The following is a 27,977-nucleotide window of genomic DNA, read 5'->3' on the forward strand; positions in this document are numbered from 1 at the left end:
TGGAAGGAGAAGGAGCTTCTTAAAGAGGCAGAGGTCAATTTCAAGGCATCAAATTGCGAAGACATTTCTTTTAAGTCATTTTAAAAAATATATTCTGCATTTGTATAACTGAAGTAACACTGTTATTTTATTGTAGGCTACTATAAGATGGCAATCTAATGGAGAAATACAAGATTTTATTTATAATGCCCTTTATATCTTCAGATGTACATAGTACTCCCCTTTCACAATCAGAATATTGATTGTAATTTATAAAAAGAAAGATCTAATCTGATTTTAAGTCAGAAAGTGAGAGAATATAGTTGGAGTATGGGAGAATAGTTCCAGGATGTGGCTTTAAACCCAGCAGAAGTGTTTTATTTTAGATGGAGAGATAGAGCAGGGCAGATGGTGTCGGGGGCCGGCAGAACAAGCCCCTCCCCTCCCCGGTGCTCCCCTGGCAGTTAGGGACTCTCACTCAGACTCTCACTCGGTACCAACACGCCTCAGTCCCGCAGCGGTACACGCTGTCCTCCTGCTGGAGCTCATCCCCGGTAAGTACTCGGCTGCTCTGCGCTGGCAGCCGCACGAGACTCTCGGATGGACCAGGTTTCTGCCGCGTGGCGTTGATGTTTGTGCACGCGCTCAGGAACACTTCTAGCATCTGGTCTTCGGGGCTGGGGCGTCCACGGCGCGAGCGCGGTTTTGCCCGTTCCCGCATCTGTGTGAGTGGGACATATCCTGCCGGTACATATCCCTGTCAGCCCGGCTGGCCCGCATTAATATTAATGTGTTCCGGATGAACCGGCAGGATCCAGTCAGAACCAGATTTGTACGCGCTCAGTCATTAGAAGGAGTTTTCTCAGCATCTTTAACAAGTTTCAGAGTCGCAATGATGTGGATTTAGCCTGGGGGGGGGGGGAGAGTAGAGGGCGGGAGACTATAGTGGGGATAAATGAACAGATTTAACTCTACATTCAGCCTGCTCTGATCCCAACACAAATTTGTTAGTAACGTTGCGTTAAACAACATTTAGCCACCCCTCCCTTTTTTATGTCTTTGCTAATCAGGTGTTTGTGGCTCCAGGTCCTGTTCTGTTCCATCCAGGACTTCCGTCTGTCTGACGCCTTCAGGGCATCTGGTAAGAAATTCAAACGCACAGATCATTTCTAGGTGCTTGGATATACACAGGAGACACTGCAGGTTCACAACAATGCACCTGTGATGCGTTTACAGCTTACATAATCATTTCTTACTGACCGCCTTTACCAGTCAACTTCTGTTCCCTGGTTGTTGTTGAAGAACGGAAACATGCAGATAAAAGAACTCTGTAATCAGCCTTATTTTATCTCCAGCTGGAGTCTGTTCTGCAGCCATAAACTTTCATCACATACTACAGGCCTGTCTCATTCATTCATTCATTCATTAATACTGACCATGTATTGATACATCTCGCTAAACTGAATTATCATCTCAAAGTTAACTTAAGTAATTCAGTTCAAAAAGTTAAACCTTCATATATTTTACATGTTTATTTATGTTAATTTAGATTAATATGGCTTCCAAATAATCAAAGCCAAATGTCATTTTCAAAAAATTTGAATATTTCATAAAAAAAAAGAACACATTTTTTTGCTTTGTTTTTTTCTGAAATGTTCAGTTGTAGTCTAAATATCAAAGAGAGGACTGGTAGTATTTGACAGCAGCTCATCGCTAAAGAAGCATGTTGTTCACAGTTCTGTGCTTAGTCAAATTCATGGAAAAATGAGTGGAAGGAAAAAGTGTGTCAGGAAAAGATGAACAAGAAACAGGGATCGCTGCAGCCTTGAGAGGACCTGGACTGTAGCTGGAGTCGGAGCTCCCAGAGCCTGCACACAGCTGTGAAGGACCCGCACAGCACCAGAACCAGAACCAGATCAATCTTAAAAGGAACACCTTTTTTTGCGTCTTAGTAAAATTGCTCACCAAAAATCATTGATACCTTTCTTGGTAGTCAATGGAAAAACTATTAAAATAATGAAGTTATTTTAATCTAAGCTTTCATAAATTTCATAAATGTGTTGTTAGGTTTGAACTTTAACCTTTACCTTTTATATTGATACTTACTGTAAAAATATGATTTTAGTTACACTATTCAGCTATATGTGGTGTTAAATGGACTCAGTAGAGTTCTAAGATTTCAGCTTCAGATCTACAGTTTTATTAATATCTTGCTTTTTTTTTTACCTTCAGAGACATTTCTGTCTCAGTCACAGCGTAACTGAATCCAGTAGTTCAGGCTGCGCGGTGTTATTGAACGCTACAGCTGGGATTATGCAACAGTTTTCTCGTCGATGCAATTTCAGCTCATCAAGGGCAGGCCACTTTAGACTGGAGCAGACCAGTTTTAGTTAAGCTTTATTATCAACATGTTGATACACGGCCTTCAGGCACATCTTAAGCTCCTGTCAAAGAAATTAGAGGAATTACAACTATCCATCAACATGAACATTATGACTTTGACAGAAGTTAATCTTGTTACTAGAATAACTTTGTCTGAAATAATCACAGAAACAGCTCTGAACACTGATGAGACAGTCAGATATAGATATGAGTTTGTTAAGCACACACAACCTGGGAACCGCAAATTCTTCTTTGCTTCTTGTTTGCTTTATTTAATTGTGAACATTTAGAGACATGAAGCAAGATGTCAGCAGGTCGGAGGTCAGAGAAATCTGCCGGTGAAGTGTGATCTGTGTGTAGATGTTGTTAGACACGTTCCTCCAGCTCAGACCACCCATGTATCAGTTGCATGACCTCAGGTCACACTTTGTTGAGTCTAATATGATAAAGTTATCAGCATGAGGCTGAAATCCTGTTGACACAGAACAACCTGAAAGCAGAGAGCTGCTCTAGAAAATGAACGGATTATATAAAACATGCTCTAAGAACACTCCAGCTCAGCTGATTCTTGGTTAGTTTTTCCTTTTACACAACAAAGCTTATACAGACCCCCCTTTTTGCCTGGAGCGTTGCCATGGTGACAGGTTGGCACTTCCTGACTTACGTCTCACTGTGGAATAGCAATGAGTGAGGGCACAAGGGGTAGTCGATGGTAGTCACATGATACACAAAAGACACCTAAATTTTGCTCCAGAATATCAGTGAAATGTTAAAGTGTTTGATCTCTGATCTCATCTCAGTGATCATCATTTATGTGCAATTTAAAAAGAATACTTCAGGAAGCCCAAACAGAAAACACAGGCTCTGAACAACACTTCTGGTGTTATCAGTACATTACAGAGTCTTTCAATATAATATTAGATAGAAAAGATTTGAGCAAGAACATTTAGAGATGATACAGCTGTCGCTCCATTCTAACACACTAACGTGTTGTGTAAAGGTTATGAATGGAAATCCTTTGGAGACTACTCTGACCATCAGAGGAACATTATGTAACAGAGATCTCTTTATCTCCTTTGTGTGAAGGCAACTTAGGCAGAAAACATAAAGGACATAAAATGTTGAGGCTAATATGCTGACATGAAGTCAAGGAAAAACTGAGATGAGAAAGTTGTTCTTGATCTCAGATGTTTACAAATGGCAGAAACATCAAGTCCAGTTTTCTCTAAAAGTTATTTACAAGATGCTGGATGTCCTGTTTTTAGTTTCTGTTAGCCAACAATCCGTTGTCTGTGACCTGAGGGGTAACAGAAAAGTCCAAAACCTAAATATTATCAAGACAACATTCCCAACATGTATAGAAAATAAGTTGCATATGAGAAAATTTAGATAAATTGTAAATGACATTAAATATTGGGATAATAACTTGATGTAAATCCTCACAATGTTTTTAGGAATAAAATTTTTTATTTTGTTGTTGCTGTTAAACCACCTTAAGACTCAGGATTTATTCTTGAATTGACTCTGCAGCCTCATGTCATTATTCTGAGTCTGTGACTACTTCCATCAGGATCCTTTCAGACATTTAGTGAAATAAGCCTCATCTAACTAAAGTCCCCAGTAGAGTTGGACATTTGCCAAAGTTGTTTAAAATTAAAAAAAAGAAGTAACTTTCATCCAATTATCTGTTGCTATGTTTAGATATGCCCAATTAACCTTTTAGCTAGCCGCAGCAAAAACTCAGGTTTTAATTCCTATATGTATATATATGTGTGTGTGCGCGCCACATAGGTTTTTTGTTTTTTGTGGCCTTTATTCAACAGTGGCTAGACAGGAAGAAGGAGATATGCAGCGGACGTCCCAGGCTGGGAATCGAACCAGGGACCGCTGGGTAGAGGACTGTAGCCTCTGTATGTGGTGTGTCTGCTCTAATACTCTAATTCACTTTTGAGGTCACGGAGTTAAAAGTTACAATCCTTGATAATAGCACCTCCCATAGGTCAGGACGTGTAATAGTTTCCACAGCAGTTACTGCAGTAGCTTTTAATGTTTTCCAGAGCGTCTGGTTTGCCTCTCAATATTGATAAATGTGAACTTCTGCCGATCCATTCAGGCTCTGAGGCGTCTGTTGCCTCCATTACAGTTAAGTCCAAAGTTAAATATCTGGGAATATTGATTTGAAAAAAATACTATTAGAAGAGAGGAGGAAAACATTGGAAGATGCTTGGATAGCATGAAGAAGTCCTTGAGCCCTTGGTTAACTAGAGATCTGACTATTTTTGGATGGACTCTTCTATCCAAAGCTGAAGGATTATCCAAATTCATTTCTCCATGCCCTTCTGCTTTTATCTCTGACAAAAATATTAGGAAAGCCAATTCAATATTCTTTCAGTATATCTGGAGGTACAAAATTCACTATTTACGACGATCTCATCTTATTAAAGATTATGATAAAGGAGGAATTAGAGCTTTAGATTTTGAGGCTCTGATTGGTTCATTTAGTATAAATTGGCTGAAGACCTATTTGTCTTTTTCCAACTCAATATGGTTTCATATCCCTAAAGTCATATTTAATAAGCTCGGTGGCTTGGATTTTTTTTTTGCTTAAATGTGATTTTGAATTAACCAAGATTCCTATTTCTTAACTTTTATTAAAAAGTTTTGCATTTTTGGAAAAAGATATTTACCCATAATTTTACCCCACATGGTTCCGTTTTGTGGAATAACAGATCAATGTTGGTAAATAGAAAATCCATTTTTAAAACTGACTGGTATGAAAAAGGTATTGTATTTGTCACTGACTTAACATACAATAATGGTGTATTGTTAAATCATAGAGAATTTACCAACAAATTTATTCTGAACTGTACTTGTTATGAATATCTGAAAATATGCAAAGCTATTCCTGTAGCTCTTATTCATCTTATCCAAAACACCTTAAGATATTCTAATGTTTCTTCATCCTTACCCAAACTGAAAATTGGAGACTGTACTCTAACTGATAGGAAGTGCAACAATGTTGTACTTGTGACTACCTTCAAATCTAAATTATTTAATGATTACACTAATAGTATCTTGGCAACAACAAATTTGTCTATAATTGAGAAGGCGTTGTCCAGGTATGTCAAATGGCCGGTTTCACCAAAGGTTAAAGAGACTCACTTCAAAATCTCTCACAATATTTACCCAGTGGCTGATTTTTTGCACAGAAGATTAAAATTTGATCCAGCATGTTGTGGCTTTTGTGAATGTCCAGGAGAATCCCTTAATCATCTCTCTTTTTTAATTGTCTCTTTTCTTGTAAAATGTGGAGAGACATTAAGAATTGGTTGTCCCTTAACATTAAGGACAACATATATTATACTGTGTTGATGACCTTAATAGCCAAATATCTGACATGGTAAATATTATCTTCTTGCTTGTTAAATATCATATACACTGCTGTAAATGGAGAGGTTCTACTGCTTGATTTGATTTTTTTTTCTTGACCAATTTAAACTGTATTACAGCTCACTGAAACATTTGAAATCTGTGTATGCAAAAACAGTAACTGCCAATATCTCTATTTTCCTTTTGTTTGAAATCTTGCACTATTTTTATCATTTGCCTTACTGTTACATGCTTGTCTTTTATAGTCTTAGCCCCATGTTTTGTTTTGTTTTTTCCCTACCTATGTTCCAATATTCTTTGTACCTTAACAAGTCATTGTATACTGTTTGTTTAACATTAATAATAATTTTAAAAAACACTACATGGTTGCGTGGCTAGCTCTCAGAATTTCTAACAGATACGCAAAATTGCAAAATTCTTGTTTACAGATTTGACCAAGAAATAAATATTCTGCCATGGCAGCCATTGAAAGTGTGCTTCTTGAAGACGATGACCAGGCCAAGTTCGCCGCCTGACCAGCAGCCGTCAGTAAACTGTGGTTGTTTTAACATGTGAGGGCCCAGCCGTAGCTCGGTCATTCTTCTGATTATTCTGGAGCCAGGACTGTCAGCTGTCTGTGCCGTAGAGCAATCAACTGTAAAGGGAAATGTGGAGCAGCATAATCTCCTCTGCTGGAAAGCTCTGTTGATTTTTTTTGTTTCTAATTTAAAAAACAAAAAGTTGTGGAATCAGAAAATAAAACCATTTTCTTTTGTGCTGAAAACAGAGCCAGCAGTGCCTGGGGTTTAAACAAATCCAACACTATAATGTCTGGATGAGGTCCATCCATTTAAAGTAAAAGGCCAGGGTTGAGTTTCTTATCCAGATCGCTTTTCCTTTCGTTCCTTATTCCTGAAATGACTAATTATTGATATTAATTTGCCCAATATGTTTTTGCAGGAGCAGGCCTTGTGCAAGGACATTTAAGACGGTTGGAACCAGGAACTCTTAAATCAGCTGGTAAGTTTTTCTAAATCAAAATCTACCTGTATTAGCATGGACTGCTGTGTTTTCAGATCATCAAACTAATGCTAATTAACCAGACAATGATAACCTGAGTAAATAGAAAAAGTAACTCTGAAATTAGGATTTCATTTATTCAAGAACAAAGACTTGGGAAAAGAGTAGTAATGTATGTATTTATTTATTATATTCTTGTACCTTTTATGGATGTCTCCAGCTGTACGATTTTAATGCTGTGTGGATGTGAATTAATGTGTGAGCAACAGATAACCTCAATTTCCCTATGGGATTAATAAAGTTTAAACTAACCTAAAAAACAACCTTAACTTGAAAAACAAGTTGCACCATAAATGTTTGTGCCACAACGACTATCAAGCGGTGAATCACTATGGAGGAAGTTTGTTCCATTCTTCTTGTAGCCAGTCAGTTGGGTTGTGATGTGATCAGATGTGTGCTTTGACTCACTGTTCCTCTGCCAGACATGATTCTTCATGATTGTTCTGGTTGAGAGCAGACTTCTTGAGAAGTTGTTCAGGTGTTGAAGCAGCTGGCAGCTCCAGACCATTAGAATGTCACCTCCATGTCTGACTCAGTATAATGTAGTTTTCCTGAAACACTGGGACTGTTCTACACCAGACGTACAGAGGTGCACACCTCCAAGAAAGTTCATATTTTGTCTCAGGAGAATATTTATCCAGAAGTGCTGGAAACCAACCATGTTTTTCGGTTCCTGTGTTCTGTCCTCATGTGTAAGGTGCAGACCTGTGGTCAGCTGCAGACCTGTGGACAGCTGCAGGCCTGGGATCATCCAGTGGTTCTGCTTCCCCCAGGCTGTTCTGGTGTCAGGTCAGGCCATCTGTGTAGCAGATGGAACTCGCTCCAAACTGGGTCATACAGTTGGATTAGAAATCCAGGCACTGCAGCAAATGTAGAGCATCAGAATAAATCATATTATGCTATCTCATGCGTTGATGTTGATTTTCTTTATCTCAGGACATGGAAGAAGCCAGTGTATCTTTTTTAGCGTTAAATATTCTGACCCATTCGGGCGTGCCGTGGTGGCGGAGGGGTTAGTGCGACCCACATTCAGGCAAACGTAGCCTCGATGCGGCTGTCGCGGGTTCGACTCCCGGACCCGACGACGTTTACCGCATGTCTTCCCCTCTCTCCTTCCCCCTTTCCTGTCAGCCTACTTTAAAAAAAAAAAAAAAAAGGGACACTAGAGCCCACAAAAAGACCCCTTGCGGGCGGATAAAAAAAAAAAATAAAATTCGGACCCATTCAGACGGGCCTTTGTCTACTAAATATATTTTTCTTCACCATCATTAAAATTTGCTTCAGTAATTGTTTTGGGCTGATGAACAAACCAGATCCACATTTCGTCCTGTATCATTATCTTTAATTTGTAAGATTCAAAGCTTTTCCTCATGAAAAACTGATCTGTCATCCCTCCATCAGCTGAGGGCCTCTCCTTCTCTTCCTCCTTCTGCTGCTGCTGCTGCTGCTGCTGTGGAACCAGAGTAAAACTAGTAGCTGATGTAAAATACAAAACTGTTGCTTGGATCAGATAAAGAACTGAAATGACAAAAATTGACAAAGAAGGAATCAATACAGTAGTCGGAGAGTGAGAGTCGTTTTCTGGGCTCAGTCTATCAGGTAAAAAACTGGTAAACAGTTCTTAACCTGATTGATGTCCTGGAAACACATAAAACCCATGAAGATCTGTTGTTTCTCTGTCCTTTTTTTTTAAAACGCACAAACAGACTTTTAATTTGTTCAATCTTACTTTGAATTATTTTTCCTACATGTTTTGTGAAGCACCTTGTGATTTTTATGTGTGAAAGTTGCTACACAAATAACGTTTTACTTACTTACTTACATATGTTGCTTCTCTGCCTCAGTTAAATGCCCCACAATGTTTCACTCCATTACTGCCGCTGTCACAAATATGACACGGCCAGCCCCCCTACCCAGCAATAAGATGGAAACAAACATCGGTTGTTGATTTTGGCCCAGTTTTGCTGTATTTATCAGACCAATGTATCACGCATCTGTAATAAACATGTCTCCAGAGACCCAGCCTGGGTCCTGAATGAGGTTCCAACAGTTAAACATTCAGACCACATGCATGCAGTGAGCTGGATGTTCTACATCCGGGTGGCAGAGACTGTGAAGCCTCTGAACTGGAGGGAGAAGCTCAGTGTGGACAGAGTGCAGCAGAAACTGGGGATGGAGCTGACCATCAGATCTCTGTCAGGTTACATGAGGAGAAGATCTGATGCGTTTCATAAAGACTCACCAATCAGGACGCAGCCTCTCCCAGCATGCAGAGCAGGGTTCCTGGGTTTCAAATCAGAACTTTGTGTTCTGATTTTAGCTCCTAACAGTTGAAACTCCCAGCTTCCCCAAGCCCCTCCTCGCCCCCCCTCCATCACTTTGTTATGTACCCCCCTTCTGTTGCAGCCCCCCCACCCTTCCCCTCCCCCTCTCAGGCTCATAGATGCAGTCTTGTGTAACTCTCGACCTAAACCAGTTTGATCCAGTTCATGAGTTGTTGCCAAGAGACCGTCTGGGTGTGAATGCATGTGTGTCTATGGTGTTTCTTCTTCTTTTTTTTTTGGTATGTGCCTTGTGTGTGTGTGTGTGTGTGCGTGTCTGAAGGGCCGGGTTTTCTGTTGTATGTGAAGGCAGTTAACTGGAATGTTCCTGTTCCTGCAGCCTGCGTTACGTAAGAGCAGAAGAGCGAGGAGAAGGAGCAGACAGCCATGTCTGTGTAGCATTCTTCCTGTTTACTGGAGGCAGATCAGAAGCTGGAGGTTCTGGTTCTGTTGTTGTTCTGGTGGAGATCTGGGTGCCACTCCAAGTTGCTCTCACATTAATTCAGCTCGACATCTCTGCCCTTAAACATCAGCGCCCCACGCAGCTTTAATGTCAGCAGGTTTTACAGAAAAAATACTTTTTATTTTAACATGATTGAGATCATGGACTGTGAACATATGAATGTTTCCCTGGAGATTGTTTGAGCAACAGGAAGTAAATATTAGTTTGCCAGCCAGTTGATGGATCAGCCATGTAGTAAATATTTGACACATGACCTCCTGATTGGCTGTGATCGGAGGAGCCGGCTGGCTGCTGGTTGCTCTCCTCAGCCGGCCCGGCGGCCAATCGCAGAGCTCTGTCACTTCTCATTTTTCCTGCTCCCTCTTTGCTCTGACTCAACTCCTCATCACTTGATTTGAAGCATCGTTCCGTCTGTGCCGGTCTGCAGGTGGCTGAGTGAAGTCGGTCGGTGAGCGCCGTGTCAGCCGCTGTCGCTCTCCGCTCTGTGACTGTTTGGTCATGGCGAGCTGCTTGATCGGCCGTCAGCTGTCTCTCTGCGTGCAGAAGAACTTATGGCTGAGCTCTGCAGGTAAACCCAAAACAACAACCCACCACCCACTCTTTGGTTTTAACATGTTTTTTTTGGTTTTTTAACAAGGACAAAATACATAAAAGACTAAAAATACCACTTTTTTATGTAAAAATTGGATTTTAAAAAACAAAAAGTACAGACCTCTACACATCTACAAAATAATATACAAAAATCTAGAAATGCATTGTGTTCATGTCAGTTATTACACTTTAAATTTTAAGTGCACATTTCTAGATAGATTTGTTTTATATATTTGTTTGTCTCTCTTTTCTGTCTTTGAACAACAAGTCGTTTATATATGCGTAATTTTGAATTGTTGCAATATAGTTGTAAGGTGTTATGTAGTATTATTAATTTACTGAAGAGATAATCTCAGATTTGAGCTCAAAATTGTCAGATGATTTCTCAGTGCATGTCTGCATATTATGTTTTTATATATAAATGTTGTATTCTAATATGCAGAATAAAACAATTCCACTAAAATATTGAGGAACAGAAGATAATAATACTGATAAGGCATGCTTTGAAGCTCATTAAAGCTGATGATCGCAGTATTTGGGTCACCATCATTTAGGCATTTTTACAAGATGGAGAGCAGTTTTCATAATAAAATAAAATTGTTATTGTAAGATAATAACTTTCTACTATCTCTTCTTCTGCCTCTCTTTTACATAATGTTGTGTTCCGTCCTTGTTTGTGTGACACTGGGCCTTGATGAGTGCAGTATTCCTCTTTCTGGGATTGAATCCCACTACCCTCCTGTCACATGTTGATGTGCCCCTGGGCAAGGCACTTAGCCTCAACTTACCTACTGATCTGCAAATTGGTGCATGTGTTGGATGTGGTTGTAGTGTAAAGTGCTTTGATTGGTCAGTATAATTCAGTCGTTAACCACTGAAAGAGTCGTGGCGTTTTGAAGTGTTTTCAGGTGAATCTTCAGTCAGCTTCAGCCCTGGAGTCCTGGATGTGTTCAACAGTTCACGGAATGATCTGTGTGAATGTTTGACTGACCTCAGGATGTGCTTATCAAAGCTCAGTAACAGAGCCATGTGTCATTGGCCAGCTGTGCTGAAGTCCAGCCCTCTGAACTAGAATAAGAGTCGGTGACAATAAAGCGATGTGTGCTGGAGGACTGAGCTGGTTTAAACCGCTTCCTTTAGTTCCAGTGAGGGACTGCCAACTCGGCTGACAAATTAACAGATTACAAGAAGCAAAGTTTGTCCTGCTTCTCCGAGATCCGGCCGACCTCCAGATATAAACTCCATTTATGGACTCACCTTTAACTCATTCACCATTGCTAGGTGAACTCTGACCCTTCTCAGATATCAGCCTCAAAGAACTATTTGTTCCAATCAAATTCTAGTTAAAGCATGTCAGAAGAGTAAGAAGTGTTGTTTTCTACTTCAGTGACAGTGTGGTCTTTAGTTCTGATATACTGGGTTCCAGATGTGCATGGGGTATACTTTGCATTTGAAGAAGGTCAAATTTCCATTTATTTCTCCTAAAGTTAATCTGAAGAGGGGGCTTGGACAACACAGAGGGATTCTTTAAAGGTTCAGATAAACATGAGAAAAATGAGATCATAGGTTAGACATGTTCTTTACATGACTCCAGATCATATGCAGGACGGCGGTAGGAGTTTGCCTTGCATTCGGTTTGTGTCGTTGGCACTCACTTCACCCACCTCGCCTGCTGGTGATAGTCAGAAGGGCCAATGGTGCAAAATGGCAGCCTCACTTCTGGGGCAGCTGTGGCTACTATCCAGTAGCTTTGCCATCATCAGTGTGTGAATGGGCCCTTTGAGATCTTAATTTGAGACATACATTTTATGGGCTTATAAATAATATTGATTATTACTATATGGAATAATGTTGGTGGATGCTGCATCAGACTCTGTTGGTTTACATCTCTGTACCTCCTCCCTGTGTACCCTGTTTTCATTAAATCCTGTTAAATTATTTTAAATAGGAAGCATTATGTGTTTTACAGGCACATAGTGCCGTTTTATAGCATAGCCATGTAACTACAGTACAGACCAAAAGTTTGGACACACCTTTTAATTCAATGAGTTTCCTTTATTTTCATGACTATTGACATTGTAGATTCACACTGAAGGCATCAAAACTATGAATAACACATGTGGAAATATGCACTAAACAAAAAAGTGTAAAACAACTGAAAATAGCCCTTATATTCTAGTTTCTTCAAAGTAGCAACCTTTTGCTGTGATTACTGCTTTGCACACACTCTGCATTTTCTTGATGAGCTTCAAGAGGTCGTCACCTGAAATGGTTTTCACTTCATAGGTCAACCTGTCCTGTCAGGTTAATAAGTGGGATTTCTTGCCTTATAAATAGTCATGAAAATAAAGAAAACCCATTGAATTAGAAGGTGTGTCCAAACTTTTGGTCTGTACTGTATGTCACCTTAAGTTGTTATAGAAATGCTATATACATAAAATATGACTTTTAAAACATTTTACTGTGTAACTGAATGACTTTAAATTGGGCCTCTGTCTCTTTAAAACTCATGGTTTTTCTGAAACTCCACCTTAACAAAGTCATCACAACATGGCTCCTCTATCTTATTCAATTCAATTCAAAAATGCTTTATTGATCCTAAAGGGGAATTAAATGCTTTGAAACTCATTAATTCAAAGTCTTCAAAGAGTTATTATAGATAGTGATGGCTTTTGGTAGGAAAGATCTCCTGTAGCAGTCTGTATTGCACTGAATCTGAAGAAGCCTCTGACTGAAGATACTTTGTTTTCCCAAGACAGTCTCATGAACATTTTTACCAGCTTTTCACTGAGAAGTTGTTTGGTTGGAACTGCAGATGCACTGTTCTACCAGGTGTCTGCTAATTGCTGCTGGCTAGTTTGAAGGAGCTGAGTGGGACAGGGCTGCTCTGTGAGGTGGAGGCTTGAAAACTGCAGCTCAGAGGAGGAGCTTCATTCTCAAAGGCGGAGCTAGGTCCACCCAGGCAGGTGTTTTGCACAGCTCAGTGGTTACCCTGGCGATTAAGGGAATTCTCAAACATGCCTGAAAGAATCAAGGCAACACTTCAGAGGGAATGACATTATTACACGATGTAAAAAAAAAAAAAATTAATTAATATAATTCTGCCCTTTAACTAGTCATAACCTTTTTCCCAAAAAAAAAGCTGACGGAGCTGCCTGCCTTCACATCATTAGCTGAAGCTTAGAGAGTAAAGTGACATTTGTTAGGTAAAGCAGTTGGGAAAGTTGGCCTGGCCAGTGTCACATTACAGCAGCAACATAACAGAGGAGCAGCCGGACGTTCACCTGTACACCTGACTGATGCCAACATTTGGGGGCCATAACAATCTACATTAACCTTGAAGTTATTCTACTTTAACTTCAGTGTAGATGCATGAACATAGAGTGTCTCTGTTCATGTATTTGTTCATTCATTCACTTGAATGTGTATCTGTCAGGGTGCCGCTACGTCAGTAAGGCAGCAGCGAAGACGCAGGTGGAGTACGACTATGATGGACCCTTAATGAAAACTACAGTTCCTGGGCCCCGATCACAAGTAATGCAACCTTGCACAATGTTACAGAGGCAAAAACACAGCAAATCACATGCAAGCACTCAAAAACAGAGTACCTTCCTCAGGTCATATGGAGTGTTACAAACCTTGTTTTGTTTTCTTTTATCTTAGGAGCTGACAAAACAACTGGGAGACATTCAGGTGAGTGGGAATATTTCTGTGTCAGGCCTTTTATTTGATATATTGTAAGGCCCATTTTCACATTGTGGGGACCCACTGCTCCTTATGGGGCCCAAAAGTAGTTTCCCATAAGAAGAAATGTTGTTTAGGATCAAAGTGTGGTTTGAGTTCAGGTTAGTTTTAGGTTTAGGCAACAGAAATGAATGAAAGTCAGTGCAAAGTCTCTGTGAAGATAGAAAGACATGCTCTGTGTGTGTGGGGGGGGGGTGTGGGTGCGTGCATACGTACGTGTTTAGCTGTTCTATGTAAGACCTTCTGTAACATATTTACTAACCTGCTGCAGATTGATGGACCTTTTGGGGGCCGAAGCCTGGTCCTAGTGTGCTGGGCCCCTTTCTTAGGGTGAGAAAGAAAGAGAAAAGAAAGACGAGGCTTAATGCAGAAAGATTGTTGTGACGACTTCCAGAAGGCGGAGTGTTGGAAAGTACCATTTCAAGGCATTAAACTTTATATCAAATGTCTTTTAATTTATATTTGACATTTATTGCTTTTTTAAAACAACTGCAGGTAACATAGTTACTTTATTGTGCTAAAAGTAACTATAAGGCACTATCTGCCTGGAAAATACATAATACTAGCCCTTTATAATGGAGGATATGGGTGGATATAAACTGTAACTATTCTAAAATACTCTGATTAGTTGTAAATTTATTATTATTCTCCCTTCCATGTGAACTAGTGTAAGGCTGGTTCCTCTTCATACATATAGCTCATCAGTGTGTGTGGTCAGATTCATCTCCTCTTGTATTAACTCAGTGAACCAGTTAAATGCCCCCTGCAGCACAGCCGCTGTTCCACATTTCACTTCTCCAGGAGACACGGTGCCTCTGCAGAGGCCTACAGCCGTCCTGGCTCGTCTTTACACTAACCGTGCAAACATTGGGAAAACAACACTGATTTAGCACTTATACATTTATTTATGATTTCATTTTCTTACAGGAGCAGAAATTGATATAGAAAAAAAAGTCAAGTTTCAGCACCAAAAACTATAGAAACATGCTGTAAAATATAAAACACGGATATCTTCTCATGCTCCACTAAAAGTATAAGCCTGCTAATACGTCTGCTCTGTGTACACATGATCACTAAGGCCAGCGCTAATGAAAGGATGGAGTTTCATACAGAGTGAGCTGTAAGTGAGAGCCACCTCTGGTCTGTTGTGTAAGTACAGAGCGAGCCTCTCGGAGCCTCCGCTCCGTCTTAATTACTTTATCTTCACACAAGTTATTCAGTCTGCAGCTTAATGAGGGCCAGAGATCTGTGTGTGAAATAACACTCATAACTGATCTATTATTTGTTCTGTTGCTTCACGTCCAGACATGATCACCACAGAACAGATTAGGATAGAAGATTTTATTGGTCAACAAAGGGAAATGATTAAACTGCATTGATATATGGGTATGGTTACTGTCTGTAAAAAGTGTTTGCCTAGGAGTCAAAATTTGTAAATTTTAAAATTTAAGTCGGTGAATATGTATAAATGTAATATTTGTTTTGTGTTTTTCAACTCGTATACATGTGAAATCAGGGGTTATCTGTAAGAATACAGAGGTCCAATTTTAAGGCATTAAATTATGTAGTGAAAGTTCTATTAAGTCATATTTGATCTCTCCAGTGTTCCATAACGTCTGTCATTATTAGATCCTCAGGGTTGAAGATTTGTATTTCTAAATCTCTGATCTTTACTTGGAACGTTGTAACTTGTATTCGTAACTTCTAAATGTTTGTTTTCACAGATACAACTTCTGATTTCACATGCATGAATTGAAAAACATGGAACAAATCCAGATGTTGCGTTTTGCATGTTTATTGACTCAGCACACATTTCATTGAGCTTGCCCTGCAGGTGACACGACCTCTGCCGTTCTTGTTGAGCCGTTTGAGTTGTTCTGCTGTTGCCATGGTGTTGTCACTCTGCACTGAAGGTTGTTAAGGTTGTTAAGGTGGTTAAGGTGGCGATGCTTTCAGGAACATAAGGAAAAACTAGGTTTTAAGCAGATTATATGCTGAAGGGTAAAGACTTTTGTAAATTTATATAAAAATTGGAAATAGTCATTTTAAGTATTTTCTTAAATGATGATATATTTCCCAGCCCAGTGTGATAAACATTTGGATCTACAAGTTTCTTCTTAACATCACCCTGGTAGACTTTGACCTTTGGTGGGGGGGGGATGCACTGGTGGTGTTTGATTAAATGTGTCGACATAAAATCAAACTCTTTGGTCGGTTGTTATTTTTAAGTATTAATTGTATCAAATGTTGTTGATTGGCTTATAGTAAAACCAAACGTGTTTGTTTGCAGAATGTTGGTGCAGTCAACTTCTTTTGTAACTATGAAGACAGCAGAGGAAACTACCTGGTGGACGTGGACGGCAACCGCATGCTGGACATCTACACTCAGATCTCCTCCATTCCGATTGGTTAGTAACACAAGATCCAGTTCAATCATCAGATCCAAAAAATAAAATAAAATAAACTCAGCAATGCTTGATTTTTATTTAGGTAAGCCAGACAATCTGACCCCTGACTTACATTTCCATCTCTTTATTTAGTACACTTATGTACTAAACTTACAAAAGTTGTATTTTTATTCCCTCCACAAAATAGTTTTGTTTGTTTGTTTTTTTTACTTTGAAATGTCCCGTAAATGTCACCACATTCAGCCACATTTGACAAAGTTTGGTTCTAAAGCACAAATCCAGACGGCTGCCTCTGTGAAACCATAAACTCTGCTCCGCCGCTCTCCGACTGTCATCCCCGATCTGCAGCATTTCTGAAATCCATTTTGAAGTGGCGGCCTTAGGGTCTCTGTGACAGAAGGCATTTGTTGTCGCCTGCAGCTCCTTCCTAATTAATGCAGGATTTCAACAGGCCTGACAGTTTGAGCTGGTTACTGTTTCTACTGAACTTATTGGTGTGATTAAGATTCCTCTATTTCTAAAAACCTGGGATTATGCAGATTAGAGGATTTATTCACCTAAGCCTTATTTTAAAATGTTCAGCACTAACATGTATTTTCACACCATGCAGTCAAACATCCCTGCTATTACACATGTCCCATCCTAACCAAGCGTTAGACTTATCTCACACATTGAATAGGGCTGAAACAATTAATCCGATTTATCCCAGAAGTAGTCAAATGAAAAATTGATGCCAATTATTTTATCATATTGTCAAAATAGTCAATAAAATAACTGATAACAAAAACAATCGTTAGTTGTAGCTCTAATTGTGTCATTCTGATTCTCTTAAGAATTGTTTCTTTTCAGTTTTTCAAAAAATAAAAAGTTTTTAGAAAGGAATAATACCAACAAGTGGTGAAGTGATGCCACTGTGTCATCACTTTGCTTTAGCAGCAGCTTGTTTTCCCTACAGGTGAGAGAGAGGAACTCTTAATAACTGCACTGTATTATTTTTCTTATGCTGGACGTCTCTCATTCTTCTTCTTATTATTATTTACTTTTATATATTCTATCCTTCTGTGTATCTGCATGGTTCTGTTAGCCTGTCGCTTTGCTGCTGCACCTGAATTTCCCCAATAAGAGAGATTTCTATTCTAACTGAGTTGGTAGCTGACTGCTCCCTGCTGGTCACAGCTGGAACAGCACCGGCATTTATATAAGCCAGCTGCATCAGTTTATGTAAGGATCAGACTCACGGCTTTGTTACACTAACACACTAGTGTTTGAGGTGTAGATACACACACATGCACATCTACCTCACAGATAGAGATAGATCTCCAGATCAGGGCTTTTACTGATTACACATAATACAAACATCCTAATATTTACCAGGTTCATAATAACTGGAATCTAACCACGAGTCTGTAGAAAAGCTCATCAGGTTCCTCATGACCCTTACTGAAATAAACCAGAATAGAAAAGTCAATAAAACTAAATACACCCTCAAATAGGGGCCTGCTTAGAGAATTAATAATAAGAATTGTTATTGACATTATAAAAAACATATAATAAAATTATATGGAACATTATGAAATTGGGTGGCATATCTGATTCTCTGTATCAGTCTGTCAAGTGAAATTATTTGTGTATTTGCATCTTTTTTGTATTTCCAGTATTGTAAAAAATAAGCTTAAGTGGTTACATGAAAAATCTACAGAATGTAAAAAATGTTTTATCTGATTAATCTGCAGAATAACTGATAGAATTGTCGATTAGTAAAATAATCTTTAGTTGCAGCCCTGGTGTACTTAGTTTTTTTTCTTATTGCTTTTCCATTTTGATTTTAATCTTTGTCAAACAAAGGACAGTGTAGAATCTGTTGTGTTACAGGAACAACTCTTTGTGCAAAGCTTCACTTGTCTCTGATGGACTGATTTGTCTTCCATTTGATTATATACATTGCTTTATCATTAGTGCTCTTGTATAGCAAGACACAAATAATCATCTAATTTTCTTTATTCTATTTCTGTAAGAAATAATTATACAAAATTTTACTGTATGATTCTTAAGTTTGTGTGTGTGTTTTGTTTTTAATCTGTCCAATTCTGTTCTGTCTTCAGGTTACAACCATCCTGCTCTGCTCAAGCTGATGACCAATCCCAACAATCTGGTAGGTCCATACACACACACACACACACACACACACACACACACACACACACACACACATATTGCTCCAGTCAGCAGGAAGCTTCTGGGTATGTAGACATGAAGAAGAATACCGATACCAAAAAAGTCTTTACAATTATTATAAAACTAGAGCAAATTTTAGATCAAATAAATTAAAAAAAATACAATTGATCTTTCCCTAATGTTGTTACTATGGAAACACAAACACTTGCCTAGCAAAGTTGTTAATCTAAAGTTGACAAAGCCAAAGGAGCATGTTGTCTTGGTAAAAACAATCCCAGATGCTGCCCTGCAGACACTGATGGTTTTCACACCTCAAACAAACTGCAGTCATGTGACTGAGCAGCATAAAGAATTATTGTGAAGTGGAAGGAAAATGATTCATATGGTGGCATAATATTAAGGCCTAGAAAAAGGCTAAACTTTTCCACTTTTGACAAACAGAAAGTTTGTTTTTTTAATTTTATTTCTTAGATCAATCTCAACATTTCTGAATTTTTGGCAGAAAATGTACTTCTTTTCTATTTATCTACAATAGCCCTTATACACATATACTGTAAATATACACATTATAAATATTTTAAGTTAAAGGCTGGGCTTTCTCCCATGTGCTTTAAACTAAATGTTTCCATAGTAACTGTGGCTGCAGCTTTGGGTCGTAGTCGTGTTGGAAGAGGAACTTCCACCAATATCTCAAGTGTTCTGCAGCTTCCATCAGGTTTTCTTTTCACCATCGTCTCATTTTACTTGCGATTACTACAAAATGGCTCTGAAGATAAATGGAAGAGACATTTCTTTGTAGGTAAATCATTTTAAAACAATGAATAATTTCACTTCAACTTCCCAGATCTTCACTACGTTGTGTTGGTCGGTCCCATAAAATCCCAATAAAATTCATTACAGTTTGTGGTTATAGAATGATGAAATATGATTTAGGAAATTATGAAAAGTTTTTCAAGCTGCTGTACATTTACTGAAACGCAAATGGGGATTTTGAAACAAATTCTGTACAAAGTTGAATTTTCATATTTACATGAGTTTATAGATCTTGGTAGCACTTTGTTCACAATATACGAGACAGAGTGTTTCACATAGCCAGGAGAACACAATAGAAACATAAAACTTTTTTACAACTAGCCATATAAATATTGAATAAATACTAGTATTACAATTCTAAAAACAGCTTAGATACATAATTCTTAATCAAATCCAGTAAAGCTTATGAATTAAAAAGATGTTCCAAACTATCAGTCAGACTGAACGGTAGTAGAAACACTCCATGTCCCAAGATGCAGCTTGATGGACAGTAAAATGTGGAACCTCTGTGGTACTCAGGGAGGAGTCAGGACTGATTCTGCAGAACAGCTTTCTTTGACTTTTCTGAATAAGAACAGGTGATGATGATGATAAATGAAGACATTTTGTTCTAAACTGTTTCAGTGAAGTGATGGAATACAGTCGTATTTAAAGCCTTGTGTGTTTCTTTGACTTAGTTTCTGCTTTTTTTTTTTTTTTTTTCAGAGCACATTCGTGAACCGACCTGCGCTGGGAATCCTGCCGCCTGAGAATTTTCCAGAAAAAATCACTGAAAGTCTTCTCTCAGTTAGTAACACACACACTGACACACACGCTCTTTAACAGTTGTACACGTGTTCTAGTTCCCAGTAGTTAACAGGAGAGAAGATGATCCCACTGAACCCGGCTGTTCCTCTCTCCGTCAGATCGCTCCCAGTGGAATGACTCGTGTTCAGACCATGGCCTGTGGCTCGTGCTCCAACGAGAACGCCTTCAAGTCCATATTCATCTGGTACAGGGTAAGTGTGTGTGTCCACCCAGAGTGGTGTTAGCCATCAGAACGTCCACACCGTCATGGTAAACAGATGTAAAGCAGCTGGAAGGAGGCATCAACCTTCAGGCAGGTACCATCAGAACCATCAGATTTTCAGTGGAATGTTAAGTAGCTCCTCTTTATTAACTTAACATACTTTATGCTTAAGATTTATTTTCATTTTTCTTCATGACACATTCATGACAATGACTTAAGCTAAAACCAAACTCTTTTTGAATTGGAGTGTTTTAGGGCTGATTGAATCTCTGTGATCCTCATCAGTAACATGTTCACAGTCAGTGGTGATGATCTTCCTGTGGAGCCCTGATTGTTTGTTTGCTTCGCTTCAGAACAAGGAGCGGGGCCACAACACACCGTCTGAGGAGGAGCTGACCTCCTGCATGACAAACCAGGTCGGCCCACCTACCAGCTTAGTGCTGAATGTGTAGAAACAACTCAACCCCCGTCGTTTTCTTTTTTCACGTTTTGCTTTGTGCCCCTCAGGGCCCAGGATGTCCAGACCTCAGCATTTTGTCTTTTATGGGAGGTTTTCATGGCAGAACACTGGGTATGTTACACACTTCCTGTTTATGTCTAGTGTTATTACCAGAGTTGGGAAGTAATTAAGTACATTTACTCAATTACATATACTCGAGTAACTTTCTTGAAAAAATTTAATTTTAGGAGGATTTTTACTACGTTGTTCATTTTGCTTTTACTTGAGTAATTTTATCATGAAGTGTCTCTACTCTTGAGTAAAATTTCTGGATTTTTTTACCCCCTGAATGAAGAACAAACATGTTTCATCCAAAATCCACCAGACAGACACACACCTGCAGTTTATGTTAAAGTTTCTTAAGTTTTTTTATTGAAAGAAACTGATTTGGAAAAATGTTTTTTTCCCCCTGATAGTCTTATTTTTTATTAATTACATAAATTATTGTCATTTTCATCCTTAAGATACCAAAATCTTATTATATTTCTGTTTTGTTTATAAGATGTGTGTATCTTTTGGTAAATATAAATAGATTTATATTTTGATCAGTCTGATGATGTAATTTTTAAATATTAAATGATTGATAATTCAATCAGTTGAGTAGACTTTTTACCAAATACTTTTTTTACTCTTGAGTAATTTTCTGAATGGATACTTTTTTCTTTCACTTGAGTAAAAATATGTTAAAGTAGTTCTACTCTTACTTGAGTAAATGATTTGGGTACACTGAACTCCTCCGGTTGTTATAGTAAAAAAAAAAAATTGCATTAAAACAATAACACTTTAGAATTCATACACATCTGTACAGTAGGATCTGTGTATAGATCCATGTTGTTTTTCTGTGTTTGTGCTGTCGGTGTGTGTAGCGTCGCTGCCTCTGGGTCAGAACATGTCAGAGTTTCCGGCACCTGATTACCAGCAAAAACAGATTTTCTTTAAACAAAATATCAGTATCTAAAAGATTAAATGCACCCAAAGTAATTATAACACTTCCAATATGTGTATGAAAATAATGTTAACAGGAGTTTTCTGAAGCAGCATTTTCTAAGCTTTCATTCACAGCAGGAAGATTTCTTAGACATTATTAATTCAGTCCCAAGTTTGTTTTCTGTATAGAGACAGTGAATGCTAATCATGGCTAATATCCATGTATGTTTTCATATTTTGCTCCTTTTCAAGGCTGTTTGGCAACAACACACTCCAAAGTGATTCACAAGTTGGATATACCGTCGTTTGATTGGCCAGTTGCTCCGTTTCCCAGACTCAAGTATCCGCTGGAGGAGTTCAGCCGAGAGAACGCTCAGGAAGAGGCCCGCTGTCTGGAGGAGGTGGGCTGACTGTGTGACCGTGTGTTTGTGTGTGGGGGTACGCACACACACACCCATGTATAGCACAGGCTGAAGTCTCATCTCTTATTTATGGTCATTGGTAATAAATGTGCAGTGGCTGTTGAAGGGGGAAAAAATAACAAGACCATTCTCATATAAACTTCATTTTGGTGTGAAGCCTTTTTATTATTTGACCTTCATAAAATGTATTTTCAAAAAGTACTGTAAGTAAAAATTTTAAAAATAATAAATAGTAGGTGGGGTTTAAAGTCTGTTTATTATATTTATATGTTTTGTTTATGTTTTGTTTTACAGTGAATGTCTGATGCCTTTTTCTATGAGCTCTAACTATGAGATGACTATTAATATAGAGGTGAAGGTTTAGCTCCTCTAGTAAAGAAGCAATTGTGTGTGTGTGTGTGTGTGTGTATGTATGTTTCTCTCTAGGTGGAGGACTTGATTGTGAAGTGGAGGCAGAAAGGGAAACCTGTTGCAGGAATCGTCATTGAACCGATTCAGTCTGAAGGTGGAGATAACCACGCCTCCCCAGACTTCTTCAGAAACCTCCGCAACATTTCACGCAAGGTCAGCCGTCCTGCTGAGGCCTCACAGCCTCGGTTCTGCTTGAATGGGAGGGAAGAACGGAGCAGTAAAAGCAACCAAATGAAATCAGACCTGTAGTGCTTTTAGTGGGACACTCAGAGGCTTTATATGAAATCAGTCACACACTGATGATGGTGAGCTACTGGATAGTAGCCACAGCTGCCCCGGAGCAGACTGACAGAACAGTTACACATTTTGCTGTTACAGCCTCATTCCAAAATGGATTAAAATCTTGTTGTTTTTTTTTCTTTACTTCAACACATAATGACAACATATTTTATGGGGTTTTTTTCTTTTACATTTTTGCAAATATTTCATAAATGAAAGCCAAGAAGTGAAATGTTCAGAGGTACCTGGGCTTCACCATGAGAGGTCACTGTCTCACATCTCGGCGTTCTAATGTTTTGTTTCTCAGCATGGCTGTGCTTTACATGTGGATGAGATCCAGACTGGCGGCGGATGCACGGGGAAGTTCTGGGCCCATGAGCACTGGGGCATGGACGACCCGGCAGAGGTCGTCTCCTTCAGTAAGAAGCTGCTGACGGGAGGTTACTACCAGAAGGACGAGCTGCAGGCCGATAAGGTGGGTCAGCTGGACTTTTAAGTCAGCTGTTGATTTCAGGCCCAGCTTGAGTACATCAACCACACACTGTATTATGCACAATATTTAAAATTCATCATGTTAGATATGTGAAATAAATGTATTTAACAAATTCAAACCATATAATTTATATATATTATCTTTTGTAAATGTGACAATGCAGTAAGTAAATAGAATATTTATGTGAAATTTAGTCATTAAAATGGGAAGTTACATATTTAATTAAAATATCAAATCATATTATTGCTCTATTAAAGCTGTCATTGTGCTTTAACGATATTGCAATAGTTTAATAGCATTATTAAACTGTGCAATAATGCATATGCATTTTAGAAAGAAAAATGTATGCAACGAAATTTCGTTCTGTATACACCCTGTGCATGCAAAATGACAATAAAGTCAGTCTAAGTCTAAGTATATGTATTTTATTAATAGAATATTCATTTAGTATAGTTAATACATACTTGTGTGTATATTTCCCCCCCCCCCAAAAAAATTTACATTTTACATTTTGAATGATGTCGTTTTTGGACCTGCAAACAAAAACACAAAGATCTAAAAAATCTCATGTATATTAATGCAGCTTCTAAAGAGTCACACTTTATGACACCATGCATGGAGAATACATGAGATTATATGAAAAAGCTAGCTTTCTAAAATGATGAAAGATAAAATCACACTCAGACGTTCAAAGTGATCAGAACCTTTTCCTTTGTGGGGAAAAAGTTCGGATGTTTGTAACTGATCAAATTAATATCACGACATGGTTCTGTCACTGTTCAGCACACATGAAGGTTCCAGAATTTGATTTCCAGCTATTACAACCAGAACCAGTCTGGTTCTTCCACCATGCCTGCCTGTGCAGCAGCAGCACCGGGTCAGAACGCTGAGCAGAAGTTTGGTTTACACTTTACAAACTTGCTACAGCTTGCAGAAAATAATCTGGGTTTGTTGCCGTTTGTCAGATCAGATTAGAGCAGATGCCGGGATATAAATGTCTCATGTTAATAATCTTATGCTTGTGGTGTTTGTTTTTCAGCCGTACCGTATTTTTAACACCTGGATGGGAGACCCGTCCAAGAACTTGTTCCTGGTTGAGGTTCTTAACGTGATCCGCAGAGAGAACCTCCTGGAGGAAGTGGCCCGCTCTGGGAAGGCTCTGCTGAACGGCCTCTATGAGCTGCAGGTACAGCAGATCACCTCTGGAACATCACTTTGTTTCAGTCATTTCATGTTGTTAATGCTTTAGTCTTACTTACACTTTAAGTGCAATAGATTACCTACTGTAGATAGAAGAACAAACATGCCTTGACAGGAATGGTTGCCATTCATAGTTCTTTGAACTTTTCCACACTTTCCACATTAAAACCAGATATTTCAGTGTATTTTATTAGGATTTTTAATAAAGGGCCAGCACAAAATAAGAGGAGCTGCAGTAAAATCATCCAGAGTTTTACATTTTCTCACAAATAAAAGTCTGAAAAGTGTGGCATTCATTTCTTGAACCACATTTTGCTGCGGTTACATCTGCAGATGTTTTTGGGATCTGTCACTATAAGCTCACAATCTTGAAAAAAATAAATCTGAAAATTGAAATGTGTGTGAATACTTTCAGGTATTGTAAGCTCTACCTTTTTAAAATTGTTAAAAATCTTCAAAGTGAATGATTTGAAGTATTAAGAAAAATCCTAAGGAGCTGCAGTAGTTCAGATTGTTGTTGGTGTTTTTATCATGTGAGTGTTTGTGATAACGAGCCAACCCCTCCCCCCTCCAGGCTCAGTACCCCGGCCTGCTGAGCCGAGCTCGAGGACAGGGGACGTTCTGTGCCATTGATGTGCGGGACGCTGCCACGCGAGACAGACTGCTGTTGCAGGCCAGAGACAAAGGTACATTTTTCTTGAAATGGTTCTATAATGTAGGGAAAATGTATTTTTGGGTTTAGTAGCAGATATTGGTTGTGTCTCTTCCTCTGTGATAGTGCTAAGCTTGTTTTGGTGTCATTTATATGCTTAGATGATTAAGGTTTGACAAAACAAGACCTATTGTCAGTTTAACAATTCATTCACTTAACCACCAGAGGGCTCCACACCTCCTGTAAACAGCCACATCAGGCCAGCACCACCATGCTGATCCCACAGGGGTTCAGTTTGGGTCCGTCCGTCTTCTCCAGAGGTAGACTGATAAATCGCCAGGTGTTTAACTTCTTGGAGGACAGTTTGGCTCTTAAACGTGATGTTATAGGATGCTAAAAGTTACAGAATGCTAAAAGTTTCTTCATCCCACATCATCACACTGCCTCCACCACAAGTAGCTTGAAAATAAAGTTTTTTTTCATGGGCACAACCCACAAATTTAACTTTCCTACTAAACCAAATTCACATGCAAAGTTTAAAATAAAAAGTAAAGAATTTCAAACTAAAGTGTGTTTTTATATTTATGTTGAAGCTGTGTAAGGGACAGGAGGCCACAGTAACAGTAACCATGTTTGTCGCCAACAGGCGTGCTCCTGGGAGGATGTGGGGACCAGTCCATCCGTTTCCGTCCTGCTCTCGTCTTTAAGGAATACCACGTCCACATCTTCCTCAACATCTTTAACGACGTCCTGACTCAGTACAAATAAAGGCCGCGCCTGAAGGAACCGAAGCAGAACCTACATAGGACAGAGTTAGGGAATCTGGCTGTCGTGATAAGCACAGATAACATGTTTTTTTTCAGTTTAAACATCCAGAACCTGTTAGGTTCATAACATTTAAAACTGCAGTTTTCCTTAGATATTACAGATACATCCTTTTACTCGTGGAGCCATGTAGACAGAGCCAGTAAGTCATGCAGAGTTTGGACCAGAGGATCCATTTTCAGAATGAAGATGCTTCCCTAAAATAAATCAGCTAAGATATTCTTTATGTCATTCAGCTGGGTTCATGTTGGCCCACAGAGACTGATCAGGCTGCCAGCAGACTGGATGACGTCCCGGCAGACCCCCAGCACGCCCCTTAGCTGTTCCCCAGAAATGCAAAGTAAACCACTCAGCTTATTGGCCACCTCAGCCAGGCGGTGTTGGTGAAGCGCATGAACATGTTTTCCACCACGCAGCTGTTTCACATCCTTTTAATTAGCATCCAGCGCTAACAGCTCAGAAACAAATTAATTTCCCGTTCACTGTTTACTTCGTGACCGTTCTGTGTCATCTGATCTTCACCTGGTCTAAAGAACGGCGTTCGTTCTACAGGAAGACGCTGCAGAACGTCTGCAAATATTTGAATAAGGATGTGTGCGATCCTGTAACAGAGTCCAATCTGTAAATGATAATGTAGCTGCATGTTAATAAGGCTGTCCCCATCCTAAGCATGAAGAACCAAAGTATTTAGTGTGTTAGAAGAAAGGCTGAATATGGTCCTGAATGCAGAACCCTGACAGTGAAAAGCAAACCAGCAGACTGCATGTGGTTTAATGCTGTCCTGTTTGGGAATGACTGTTCAGCCTTGTTGTAGACAAACCTGAATCCTAACAGACTACGACAATATCTTAGGCTGCTTCAAACATGCCCATATTATTCAATTTATGTTTCCCTTGACCACTTTTTCATTTAATATTTCTTACATCAACCTGTAAGAGTACAACTGACTTCAAATTTAATAAAGATGCCACAGATATCCCAATGATACAACAGATTCAAACTTTTCTAAGCATATTAAAAGGCCAAGTTGGCTTGTTTAAAGATTCTCTACTTTTTTTGCTTGTTTTAATTACAATGGTTAACAGTGCAAGTTCAGTAAGAAAAGCTTCTTATTGTGGCTTATCTGCGCATAATCTACATGTGTCCAGAGAAATGCATGCTGGGTAATTCTTATATCAGCAGAAAAAAGGTGGACATGTTCAGGTGTGATCTCTGTAGCTTACATGATGGACAATCTCCTCCACTCCACTGCAGATGTTTGTTTTTCCTCTAGTGGCCACAAGAGGCATACTAGAGCAAGTTTACCCCACCCTAACGTCCTTATTATAGAGCTCAGAGGAAATGTAGAGTTTTTCCTGAGGCAGATGGACACAGGGCACAGAGACAGCACAGCTCTGGTCCCTGCTGAGTTAAAGCTGAGAATTTGGAGCAGACCAGTTTCACAGCCGAACTGATGTTCTGTTGTGTCCCTGAATGAAGCGTGTGTTAGGAATGTGAACGGCTTCATTTAAAGTGTAGCTACAGTTAATTTTGTTACTACAGTTAAATTAGAATAATATCCAGTTATATACATGAGTACATGTTCGTTGGTTTTATAACAGTCATCCATAAACTATATGCCAGTTAATGTAACGTCTTATATTTATTCCACAGGGTGAGTTTGGGTCAGGTTTTGCTGCGTGTGGGCAGGCTGATGTCCAGCATGGTGTTAGTGATGACAACAGTGCCTGTCTGTTTGTTGTCAGTCAGTATTACACAGAGTCCCTGTGATGACGTCCTTTTAAACAAGTCTAACTACTTGCACTGGTGATCTGAGGTCTTGATGTAATTACTTTAGCTATAACTGTTATAACAATAATAAATGTCGTCTATAAAACATTCTGTCCTTGTATTGTGACAAATAAATGCCATTTTAATTAACACGTGTTTCTTGAT

The 27,977-nt window shown here is 39.0% G+C and overlaps 1 protein-coding gene across 4 annotated transcripts; it reads left to right on the forward strand.

The window, feature by feature from the left end:
• Positions 1-382: 382 nt before the first annotated feature.
• On the forward strand, positions 383-27,962 carry abat (4-aminobutyrate aminotransferase). Of its 4 annotated transcripts, XM_028022101.1 has the most exons (18): positions 419-533; positions 1,050-1,120; positions 6,691-6,750; positions 10,022-10,162; positions 13,622-13,719; positions 13,849-13,878; positions 16,220-16,337; positions 18,440-18,489; positions 20,031-20,111; positions 20,231-20,323; positions 20,688-20,750; positions 20,842-20,905; positions 22,013-22,161; positions 22,609-22,746; positions 23,180-23,347; positions 24,405-24,551; positions 25,140-25,251; positions 25,864-27,962. In XM_028022101.1, the coding sequence occupies exons 4-18, from the start codon at positions 10,093-10,095 to the stop codon at positions 25,983-25,985; spliced, it is 1,503 nt and encodes a 500-aa protein (XP_027877902.1). In that variant the 5' UTR covers positions 419-533; positions 1,050-1,120; positions 6,691-6,750; positions 10,022-10,092; the 3' UTR covers positions 25,986-27,962. The 4 variants fall into 4 exon arrangements, with proteins under 4 accessions (XP_027877905.1, XP_027877902.1, XP_027877906.1 ...); XM_028022104.1 differs by lacking the exon at positions 10,022-10,162 and having other exon boundaries at positions 383-533; positions 1,066-1,120; XM_028022105.1 differs by lacking the exon at positions 10,022-10,162 and having other exon boundaries at positions 473-533.
• The last annotated feature ends 15 nt before the right edge of the window (positions 27,963-27,977 follow it).

This window comes from Xiphophorus couchianus, chromosome 7 (assembly GCF_001444195.1).
Source record: "Xiphophorus couchianus chromosome 7, X_couchianus-1.0, whole genome shotgun sequence".
NCBI lineage: Eukaryota > Metazoa > Chordata > Actinopteri > Cyprinodontiformes > Poeciliidae > Xiphophorus > Xiphophorus couchianus.